This window comes from Camelus dromedarius, chromosome 17, assembly GCF_036321535.1.
Source record: "Camelus dromedarius isolate mCamDro1 chromosome 17, mCamDro1.pat, whole genome shotgun sequence".
Classification (NCBI taxonomy): domain Eukaryota; kingdom Metazoa; phylum Chordata; class Mammalia; order Artiodactyla; family Camelidae; genus Camelus; species Camelus dromedarius.
This window is the reverse complement of record NC_087452.1, coordinates 31384508-31396351: the sequence shown is the minus strand read 5'-3', so window position 1 is coordinate 31396351 and position 11844 is coordinate 31384508. Positions and strand designations below refer to the sequence as shown.

At 54.3% G+C, this 11844-nt stretch overlaps 1 protein-coding gene across 5 annotated transcripts in view; it reads right to left on the bottom strand.

Moving 5' to 3' along the window:
• Positions 1–432: 432 nt before the first annotated feature.
• The window catches only part of LOC105093287 (store-operated calcium entry regulator STIMATE), a 54867-nt gene continuing 43455 nt past the window's right edge, over positions 433–11844 (bottom strand). For 2 of the 5 annotated variants that reach the window (XM_064496469.1, XM_064496471.1), the window contains 5 exons: positions 11347–11459; positions 10181–10258; positions 9278–9427; positions 899–1031; positions 433–711 (listed from right to left, as the gene is read on the bottom strand). In XM_064496469.1, the coding sequence (XP_064352539.1) occupies positions 605–711; positions 899–1031; positions 9278–9427; positions 10181–10258; positions 11347–11459 (581 nt within the window). In that variant the 3' untranslated portion in view covers positions 433–604. Of the gene's footprint in view, positions 712–898; positions 1032–1343; positions 1846–2080; positions 2427–3828; positions 7485–9277; positions 9428–10180; positions 10259–11346; positions 11460–11844 lie in introns of those variants that run through there. The other 3 variants (XM_010985135.3, XM_010985126.3, XM_010985120.3) reach the window with 3 other exon arrangements.

Here is an 11844-nt window from a genome sequence, read left to right as displayed (position 1 = left end):
CTTTGAGGGGATGCAAGCTGGCAGGGAGGCAATATAAACAACGAGGGAATTTTGAGGACCCTGAGTCCCACAGAGCCTTGGGGTCCCTGGACGCATGCCCATGGCTTCTGTGGAGGTGGGGAGGGATGAGCCTCACTCTGAGCAATGTGACTATGGCCTGTTTTACCCAACAGGCTCCCCTGTCACATACAAGGGGAAACTGGGGCTCAGAAAAGGAGGAGAGATGGTCTGAAGTCACACAGAAAGTCAGTGCCAGGTCTCCCCATTCAAAGCTCTTTCTAGTATTGTGACAGTGGCCATAACAGCACCTGCGTTATCCTCTGGGACCCCCCCAACAGCCACGAAGGGTAGAGAACATGCCCCACACCCACCCTGCCCACCCCTCCCCTACATTTAGTGGCCTCGGCCAGTGACCAACCAACACCCTCCGCATGCTGGAGCCACTCGGGCATCTGCTTTATTGGTGTTTCCCAGGTGCTGTGGGGGAGGGGTGGCAGCCCCAGATGCAGCAGGTGAGAAGGTACATTCTGGCATAAAAAAGAATTCTTGGGAAAGGGTCCTGTGTCTGGGTGTCAGTGGTGGTGATGGGGGTGGCAGGCACTTCTCAGCCAAAGACGCTCTTGGCCGGTCCGGCTTTGGGCTTCTCAAAGACGGTCTCGGTGCCAGTCCGGGTGCGGCTGAACACCGACGGGGCGACAGAACCAGCTTGCTCTGTGGGGAGGATGGGGAGGAGGTGGGGTCAAGGGTGCGGCCTGGCTTCCTATGGAGGAAAGACCCCTTTTGTGGGAATACCCCACTGAGCCCAGGAGCTCGGCTCTTAGTAAAGGACCCAAGGGAATCCCCACCCAACTCCCTCCTATTGTGCTGCCCCCGCCCCCATCGTCCCAAGAACACTCACCACACTCCCGCATGACCTGGTAGGTCTTAGACTTGATCTCCTGGTTCTTGGCCAGGTTCCCTCGGGCCCCCTTCAAGTCTTCCTCCTTCACAGGGGGGCGTTTCTTCTTGATGGGGGCTTCCTGAATGCCAGCCTTGGAGAGCCCAGAGCTCACTTTACAACCTGAGGCCTGGAGGCTGAGAGTCCTTTCCCACTCTGTGCCTTGGCTCTGAGACCCCTCTTCCCTGCTCACTGAATTCAAGACAACTCAAAGCATTCCTCCTCCAAGAAGCCTTCCTTGCTGTACTTCACACCCACCACCGAGTCTCTACCCTTCTCCCACAGACTGGGAGTTCTGGGGCCATGGTCACTGCAACCTCACACCATCTGTCTGCCTGGCCAAGCTTAGGTCTGGGCACAATGGGCAAAGGGGAAAGGGACTGGCTTTGAGGCTGAATTCCAATACCTTATCAATGGGTGGCACAAGGTCCATTCCTTAGGGACTGCCCCCTCCCTCCAGAATGCCAGTGTTTCCCTTGTGTGCTTTGGGGTGAAAATGGGATAGAGGAATCAGGTGCCCATGAAGTCACAGTCCAAAATCAGTACCCACCCATAGAGCAGGCAGCAAGGACAGCCCTCCCTTTGGCAGGCTGGTGTGTCTGTCCCTCCAGGACTGCGGACATTCAGACTCAGTGCCTACCCTACCCCTCAACTCCCAGGAGCCTATGGGTTCCAGGCCTCAGCCCTGGGGGCAGGTGCAAGAACTCCCCGGTCCCTGAGCCTGGGCTCTGGGACAACACATTACATGCCTGCACAGAGATACAGCCTGCTGGGGAGATGCCAGTACAATTGTACACCTTCAGACCCAGGCTCACACGTACACACACACAAACACATGGCTACAAACATACAACTCCACACATACAAGCAGCTCCCTCACACACAAAGGTCTCGAAGTACCATGCATTTTCCCTACCTCTTCTAACAATCCATGGAATACTACCGAACTTAAGCTAACCAGGGATTCCTTAGGGTAAGCTGGGCCTTGGTTGTCCTCCCAGAGCCCTGCCCCTCCCAGGGAAGGCAGAGCCTCTTGTGTTTATGCCTGGAGCTCAGCTCAAGTCACAGCTGCCAGAGATGACAGTGTCCATCCTCCACTCCCGCCCCCTTGGCGCCCGCCTGGCCTGTGCTGGGCCCTCCTACCTGGGACATGGTGGGTGCTGTGGACAGCCGCTTCCTGGCAGGCAGCAGCTGAGGACACGATCTGCGCAGTGCCCGGCCCTCTGGAGCTTATATAGTCTGCTTGCCTGTCCTGGGAAGTCACCCCCCTCTGCCAAAAGCTCCACGATGATTCAGATCCACGCAGCTGCTGGCTTCAGAGTTTATTCTTGGAGATGATGGGGGCTCACGGAGCACTGCTGCTTAGGGGGCTGCGGCCCTGGTGGAGGCAGACAGCTACGGGGACCCCGTACCTGCCAGAACAGCCGCTGTCTTGCAGGTGGGAGGTGCTCGGACTGGCAGCGATGTGTGTTTATGAACGGAGGTCCTCTAATGTGTGTGTGGGAATCTGAGCTGTCCATCTGTGACAGTCCATCCCAGAGTGGGGGGGGGGGTGTCCCCGAGGAAAGGGAGGGCCCTGAGCCAGGGTGGACAGCTCCAAGCTTGTTTTTCTTCTATCCCCTCCCTTGACTCCAGAGGAGACTTTCCAGCCCTGCACAGCAGCAGGGCAGAGGCTTCCTGTGTCTGCTGCTGGGGAGTGTATGCTCATGGCCAGCTTGCTGGGCCTTCAGTGGACTCAAGGACTGCCCCTGGCCCACAGGTGGAGAGATTGTGGCTGCATTTTTGCTGATGCCCTCACCTTCTGTCCGGCTCCCACTGCATGTTTAACAAAGGGGCAAAGGAGGAGGCAAAGTGCCCAGGAAGGGCTGGGAGGAAACCATGTATTGTGGTTAGGATACCTGTGAGCTGAAGGCAGGAAACAGCACACAGCTGCCAACTGGGACAAGGTCACCGAAGGGCGCCTAGCCTGAGGACATTTAGGTGGTGAAAGGGAGGGCAAAAGTGAAGCCCACTCCAGGCACTGAGCTGTGGGTGGAGGGACAGGCTCCCTTAAAGTCAGTCAGCACTCCTCTGCTAGCTCCTAACACCCTATCCTTGAAGAGAAGGACCTCAGGGCACACGGCATCCACAGCCTGCGGTGGGTGTGGGAGTGGACGTGGGTAGAAGGTCAGGGCCAACCCCGCTGGATCAGACAAATCCAAGCTCCTTGTCAGTTTGTGATGGGGAGTATTTTTATCCTTGAAGGCTCCAGGCAGACAGAACCCAACCAGGCACTGACGTTGGGTTATCTGAAATGCCACTTCATTGCTGTCAGACCTCATCCTACCTCAATCCCCCCCTGCCCAGTCCTGGCCCCAGGAGGCCAACGAGGCCTGCCAGGCTCCATCTGAGACAAGTGCTGACATGAGGAATGCCTTAGGAGAACCGCGGGCACAAACCCAGGGCCCCAAACAGGGGCCAAGAGGCACTGAGGACAGGCCCGGCCTGTGAGGGCCCTGCTGCTGGCTCCGGGTGCTCCAGCTCTGCTCCACAGCCGCTCTGCCCAGCGAGGCTCCTGCCTTCCAGCAACATGGCCTCAGGAACAAGGATGTGGGGTGTTTACTCCCCACACTCCATCTCTCCAGCACCTCCTGCTCCTCAGGGGGAGATAGAGTAGCTTTCACTTGAGTTAGCTGGGAAGTAGAAATGGCAAGAGTATGTTTGCATTTTTTCCCTTGGCAGATTTTGGCTCCCATATCTGCCTTGAGGCAATGCAAGTTCATTCTCACTGTTTTCTGGGGAGAACCTTCTAACTCACTGGGGACATTTTCTTCATCTCACTAAGCTTGGGTGCAACCCCACAGAACACACAACCAACAAGCACAAAAGTGACAGTTTCTTTTTTAAAAAACTGTAATAAGATGTCAAACTTTATTGTAAACCATTTTACAATGTGAGTACATCGTCTTCCCTTTCATTCCAAAAATGTGTTTCTGTGCATCGTAACACCACTAATGAACCACCCCCGTGGGGAGGGCAGTGGAAGCAGGCCATGGTTTGCTCACATTGGTCTGACTTCTAATAAACTTCACAGGAGAAATCAAATTAAACCAACCCACCCACCCACTCAGGAGTTCAAGGTCCCTCCCCGAGAGTAAAGCCCTTCAGAGCTGCCCGTGTTCCACAGGATAAAGCAGAGAGCTCTCCACTCCTAGTTGGGAGCATGTGAAGCTACTAAAGGCAGCCCTGCACCCCAAAAGGTGTTGCTCTGGCTGACAGCAGGTTCCCAGAGCCATTTACATTGGCCTGGCTGCAAAAAGGCCAGTGAAGTCCAGCCTGCTGCTCCCTCCAGGCTCCTGGGGCATCCTTCAGATAGGACTCTGGGCTGCAGCCTCCAGGCCCACACTGCCTACAATTGGATTTGAGCCTTTATATTGTTTCCCTTTAAAGGCATGACAGGGCAACACGAACCCATGATGCCTTGTTCCAGGTTAAAGCTTGAGGCAGGAGGGCCCCCTGTGTGCTGACTGATGGGCCACAGGCCTTCACATGGCAGGTCTGCGGGCTCAGTGGACCAAGAAGTCACTGCTGCCCAGGATCTCACCAACATCGTCCTTGCCACTGTCAACAATCTACTGGCAATGGAAGGAAAAAGGAGCAACCATGATCTCTTCATTCAGATATGGCAGTTCTACCTCACTGAGTTATTTCCATTAGTTACAAGAAACTTGTTCATGACCTTGACTTACAAGTTTCCATGATGGGTGGCTTGGCTGAGGCCCAGAGTTGGACAAATCAGTCAGACGGCACACAGTACCCAGCTGGTATTCTGTGGTTTCTCAAGCACAGTGATACTTGCCATGTGGCCGGGTGAGGAGCTGCCCCTCTTAAGGCACCTTGGAGCAGGTGGTGAGAAAACTCATCCCAGGGAGGGAGGACAGTTCAGAAGGAAGTCCTGACCATGGCCCTCTGCTACTGGGACAGTGTACCACAGAAAAGCCCTCAGTAACTGCAGGAGCCACTCCTAGGGAATACAAACTCTGTGTGTGTGTGTGTGCATGTCAGGAGGAGGGTAAGGCCACACCCATGAGGCCAGACCATCCAGGCCCACACACCAATAAGGCCTTGTGTGATCAGACGTCATCTATGCCCTATTGGTTAACTGCACAACTACGGCCCAGAAACCAAAGCCCTTAGAAAATCAGGATACAGGGAGAAACCATCACTCACTGGCTACTTCTTTGTTGCCGAAACCCACTGCCCAGCAGGTGCCAAGACAAGCCTTGAGACGAGCAGATCCTCTGGGGTCTGCATAACCCAGTTTCCTGCCTTCACAGACAATGGCTCCCCTACACTGCAGGCCTTGGTTTGGAAACATTAGGAGCTCAAGACTGAAAGTGAAGCTCTGATTCTGGGCTCAGCGAGGTATAGAAAACAGCTGCAGCCACAGGTTGTTCAAAATGAAACAGGAGGGCAAAGTTAAGGTAAGTCAGTGATGCCTGTCATCCACCAGGACCCAAGTGACAGGGGCCTGTGCCCCTGGTCTTCATTGGTGGGAACGGCCTAGGGTAGGGTAGGGGAAGAGCACAAAATGAGAGCAGAAACAGGCTCCCATCTCACAAGCCGCCTTGCCTGGCCTGGCCTCGCCTCTCCCCTCAGGCCGCAGACACCTAATCCAGGAGAGTCACCTCCCACTGCCGTTCAGGTCCCAGCTCCTCTCAGCACCCCTGCTTCTGGACTCCTTGAAGAAGATGGGCTGGGAAGGCCTCCCCAAGGCTTGTGCCCTATGTCCCAGACAGGAGGGACTGCAGGAGGCAGAGGACAAACCCAGGGTGCCTGGTTTAACAGCATGGCTCACATGCCACAACTCAGACCCAATCTGCTTGAGTAGGACACCTTTTCCTGGAGGTCTAAAAAGAAGGTTCTGAGTGGTGTGGCCTCCCTGCACTGGTCTCACTTCCAGCTTGCACCTTAGTGGTACAGTTTTCTATTCCTAAACTTCCATGGCTGCCTCTGGGCTGGGACAAAACACTGGGCTGCTCCACCACAGCAGGGCAAGTCCCTGGGTCAGCCCCCTCCATGGCCGGGCAGCAGACTCCCAAAGTTACAGGGGCCTGTGCCCACGCTGAGGAATGGGGGTACAAGCTTAGATGCACCTCGTCCTGCCTGTAGGCGCAGAGTGTGAGCTCTCTCACCTCCACCACCAGCCACCCCGCAACTTTGGAGGCTGTGAAAAACAGGATCACTTGGTCAGGCAGGCAATCTCTAGACTGTTGCCCAAAACAAGTCAATGACACTAGAATGACAGGCGCTGGGGAGCCAGAGAGGAGGTCCCCGGAGCTGGGTTCAGAGCCCGGTTCTGAAGGCTGCACCAGTGGGAGGCGAGGAGGCCCAGGCTGCGTTTTAAACTCAGATTTGGAGGCTCTGAAAAGAGGCGGGGGGGAGGGGGACAAACAAGAGTGGCCTTGGAATGTCCATTTCTCCGGACTCAGCAACGTCCTCTCACACTCCTTTCTTGGTCACGTTTAACTAAGACTTCTAACCTGCCAGCAGAAATGCCAAGGAGCTGCTGGGTCCTGGGCAGGGCCCTTCCTGTTCCACACACACAAGGCCCCTGAATCTACATCCAGACCAGCTGCCTCCTGCTCAGGACTGACCTTCGCAGAACCACTGGGTTTGCTGAGATCAGACAGGACCCATTTTCCTTCCTACCGGAATCATTTACCTCATCTGATTATAGATTACCTAACAGTGTTCCAAATAAAAGACTCCCGACTTTTTCCTCCCACCAGTCCATGTCCCATGAAAGGCAAACAAACCCATTTATTTGGGGATTAAAAAGAGTTTTTAAATACAATAGTATGAAAATATAACTTAAAAATATAAAAGTCAACAGCATACGGAAGACTTAAAAATCTATGTTTTGCCCATTAGTCCCATAGGAAATAAACACATACTCAAAAAACATTAACACTGTGACAGCTCATAAAACCTGCTATAGAAATCAATAGTTACAAAAGCCATTTTGATTAAGAAAGCGTCGCGGTTCCAACTTGGTCAACGAGTAACGTTTAGCCCCAAACACGTTATTCTTCACACTCCCCCGAAAGGCAAGGCTCCACCCACTGGTTGTGTGCACAAGAGTTTTCCTCCTCGAGGCCACCCAGCAGGACGCAGGACGCAGGACAGGGCTTCTGGGTCCCTCACAACACCACTCGGACAACAACAAACAAACAACACGCCTTGCTTCCATATTTGGTCAGTGTTTGTAGTGCAACGTGGGGACCTCCAGCTGCCAAGGCCCGGCTGGCAACCTCCCTCGAGAGTCACAGCAGTCTGGGGGCAGGCGGAGACAGCGAGAGGAGAGGAGGTAGAAGGGGGCAGAGAGAGGAGGGGAGGAAGGACGCAGTGGAGCGACCCTCTGCCGACCCAACCCCGGCTTGGGAATGCGTCATACGGGCAGCCCGAAGCGGTGCTTCTTTTTCTTTGAGGGTTTTAGGGGGGTCAGTCTCCGGAGGTCCTCCTCCACATCGGACTCCTCCATCTCATCATCGGCCGAGATCAGGATCTAAATGGCGGAGAGGCATGGCCCTGAGTCATCACCAGCAGTGCCCTCTTTACCTGCCTGCCCTGGACCCCTGCATGGGATGGCAGCCTGTCTAGGAGGCCTTGAGTCTCAGGTTTCTTTAGAAGAGGATACAGGGAGGCTCCCTGTACAGAGAGAAACAAGCTTGTCCACCCCAGATCTCATTCACGCCAGATGCTTTCACAGGCTACCGACACCAGCACTGAGTCGAACACCTTCCCCTCCGCTTGCGCTCCCTGATTCTCACCCAGCCTCTAGCTGGGACTGAACCCCCATCAGAACAAACTCAGCCTACGATCATTCTGGAAAAAAAGCCCAGTCTTGACACATGGAGTCTCAGGTCCCTGATGTTGTCTCTAATACAGCAAAAGCAAAAGTGAAAAGCCCTTTTCTGTGGGGCACACGTGAGGCAGAGTGATTTCAGAGTAGCTGCTCAGAACCAGCAGTAACTTCTGAAGACAAACAAGAGCCCTCCACTCTCTGAGCCTCCGGAACGCCTCAGCAGTGTAGCCAGGGCATCTGGGCACTCACCCACTGCCCACACGCCTGGCTCCTCAGACCCCAGAGCACCAGGGAAGGACTGGGACAGCCCATGTCATGATGGAGAGGCCCAAGGCGCACCTGTGCAGGGGGGCTCACTCCACTCCAGGATGGGGCGGTATCACCACCGCTTGCCGCAGGGCTTCCTGCCTCTAGTCTCTGTCCCCAGATTAAACACTCTCTGGCTCCCTGCCGCCTGCACAAGTGCACCCCCATTCCATGCCCTGGATCACAAACACCTTGCCCAGTGAGCTCAGACCTTTGCCTGTACCTACTTCTTGTCTTTCCCTCCCACCTTTCAGAATATACGCTGCTCTGGCCACAGCGAATGTCACATTATCACCCAAACACCAAACCACATGACCCCGATTGCTCAGGAGCGGCTGCTTCTGCCTGTAATGCTGTTTGTCATTCACCTCATGTTCACTGCACTCTTCCAACATGACAGGCCCCATGCCAGATTCCAGGACCACCTAGAGAAGGGATGAACTTCCCCTCTGTCCTCCATCTAGTCGGCTTTCAAAGCTCCCTCCAGGACTCCCCAGGAGCTAAACAGATTGCTCCAAGCCCTCGCAGGGCTCTGTCAGGACTCATCGCAGAAGGCTACAGGGGGCTGCTCAGGCTTTCGCCTTCCTCATCCACAAGCCTGAAGGCCTCTCTTGGAAAACGTCACCTCAGCCGTTCTGCAACCCCGACCCAGTGCAGGTGCAGAGTGCGTGCTGCGGACTTCCTGGGACACACCATCTTGCCTCCAGGCTCCCATTTATGACCACCATCCTCTCTGAAGTCCAGACCTCTGAGCTTAGGAAACTTGAAAATACGGGGAGAGGGGGAGATGAGCTTCTCCCTGGGAGGTCTGGCCACGCCTACACTTTAGAAGTTTGTAGCTGGCTTAGCCAACACTTCCCTTGCTCCTTAGCCATGGGGCAGGGATTCAAATGCCTTTATGCTTGAAGGTCGACGATCAGGCCCATGCGTCTTTGCCAGCTACCCCAGAACAAGGCAGCTCCCCACTTTCTTGTCTTTCTCCATCGACAGACGGACTGTTGGAGGCAAGCCACCCCCACCCGATGCTCCACCTCCCTGCTGGAGGAATGGGTTCCCGGCTGGATGGCAGCTGTCAGCCTCCTTTCCCTCCCGCCGGCCGGCGCTGGGACTCAGCACTCAAGAGAAGGCCAGACACAAACACAAGACCAAAGGCCTCTGGGGTCAGTGGCACGAGGGCCTGGCCCTACCTCAGACTCCGACTCCTCGTGGGACGCGGCCCTTCGGTAGCGGACCTTGCTCCCATTCCTTGAGTCCTGGTTGGCTCCCCTTTCTTCTAGCTTAGCTTTCGTCCTCCCCTTTCTCATGAGGAAATTGTCTACTACCCAAAACATCAAAGCCTGTGGGAAGGAAGGTGCAGGTTAGTCTGAGATGAGCCATTTGTGAAAGCAAAGCAGAGCAGGCCCCACATCCAACCCTCCCACCCTCGTTCCAGATCACAGCATCTAGAACCAGGGAAGGGAAAACCTCATCTGGGCCCCTCGCTCTCTCTTAGAAGTCTAGGAAGAGACTCCCAAACTCTAAGTCCTTTGCTTCTGTTTCATCCTAAGGGGTTCTCTGGTGGTGACTGATGACGACAGCTTGCCCCAGCTGCCCCAGCAGCTGGCAGAGTGGGGCCTGAACCAAGGTCTCCAGACTCCTGGTGGGGCTCCTTCCCTGGGTCGAGCAGTCGGTAGGCACACCCCACCACATCTATCAAACCCAGGTTCTTCTACCATTTCTCATCTAATTTCCTAATTTCTAGCCAGTGTGCTTGTGAGTCTCTCTTGAAGCCCTGTGGTCAGGAATAAATGATGGGAGTGAATCCCTAATGATCTTAATTTAGAAGTCGCTGTTACATACAGGGTGGGGCTCCTCAGCGGGCAGTCCCCTGGCAGGGAGGACCCTCCATGCTGCACAGAGGCCCTGGAGCAGTGATCTGCCTGTTGAGGAAGTGATCCTGCCGTTTCCAGGTCTGGGGTGGGAGGGGGGTGGCAAATGCTCACACGGAGGGACCTGAGGGCTAGAAGTGTTTTCTCTGTCAGACTCAGAGCTGGACAGGAACACTGGAAGGCAGGGAGCAAATGGGGGTAAAAATGCAACAAGGCACTGACATTGACAAAGAAGGGGACGATCAGCATGACGATGGCTAGCTTCAGGTCTGGGTTTTCAATGGGGTTCAACAGGGCCACCTGTGAAGAGAAGGAAACTCAGTGAGGTGGGGGGAGACCACAGAGAAAGTGCATGGGGGTAGGGGCAGCAGGGGAAACCACCCACGAGGCCCTGAGAGGGGGCTTAGATTACACACTGCCGTGGAGCACTGATGAGAAGAGCACTTCATACCCAGAGCCGCACAGTCCCCAGATCTGCCTGCTAACGAGGGACCCCTTGGACACTACTTGGAGCAGTCAGTGTTCTAGCAGCTTTCCCTGTGACTTAAGAAGTGAAGAAGGGTGAGGGGATGAAAGGTGGGAAGCACTTTACAAAGCAGGGCCCTCCGCCTGCTGGAGGCACAGGGTGGATGGAGTGGGGGCTTTGGAGAGTCTAAGATAGTGAGGTTGGTGGACGCTCGTTACAGATACTAGCAATGAGGCACTGACCACTTTTTAACAGAAATACCACACCCAACCACCTTCTGAAGGACTACAGCTCCCCAAAGCATTGGCTTATTTTCTTAAAAAATAAAACTTGGCCACAAATAAAACCAAAGCAGGGCAAGATCTGAGCTACTTGTTCCCAAAGGCTCTTTGGCTAGTTTCCTGTGGGTGGAGGCTTATCTACACAGCCGTGGGGCCAGAGGACAGGGCCAGGGAACCATGGGAATGTGTGACCAGCTGCTGCCTGGAGCACCAAAAGGCTCCATTAAACCACTGGCCAAGAGAGGTGTGTGAGGAGGCTGTTGGCAAGTGCAGAGAACAGTCCTGACACTTACAGGCCTGAAGTCTCATAATACCAGACCGTAAGCAACCCCAGGGCAGGGACTGTATTTTCATGGGCTTTACATACACCAAGGCTTAATCTTAGAGCAGACACATGTGTAACTGAAGTGGATGAATGCTGCGTAAAAAACTGACAAGTTACTGCTCTTGGTAGGTGGCCAGTAGCTGTTCTATCGGATCAAGTCCTAGTGTATTTCATGGAGTTAAAAAAAAAAGGAACCATTTTGTTTCTCAGTAGGGACCATTTTGTTTCCCAGTAGGGTTGGGGTTAGTTGGCGGGGTGGGGGACTGTCTTGCTTAGCATCTAGAGGAGCTGAGAAAGAAGGGAATAAGAGGCAAACCTTTTTCCACTGAAGTATTAGGAGGATGATGAAGACGACAGATTTTTCAAAAATCATGATCACGATGTAAAGAGCACACTGCCCAACCCAGGCTCCGCACTGCAGAGGGTCTCCTGCAGGGACAGCAGGCTTGGTCATGTAAGGGCCCAGACATCAATGCCCCCACCACTGCCCATAGCTCCTGTGAGCCCTCACACTCACCCCACCCCAGAGATACTAAATACGCCCTCCAGAACACCAAGAATCAGCTCAGCCCGGACAGACAAACGTGGGTGCTTTAAGCAAAATCAGAGAATTCCTAATTTGGAGATACCAGAGTGGCTTTTCTTTTAAGAGATTCTAAGATATAATTACAAAGCACTAAAGTTAGTAAGTGCCCATTGCTGGAGCTCAGAAAAGCTGGCTCGTCTTGTCCACTGGCAGCCAAAGCCGTGTGAAGCAAGACTGCTATTATTATCTGTTGTTGACTTTTCCAGTGGCTGTGGTGCTACCCATCCT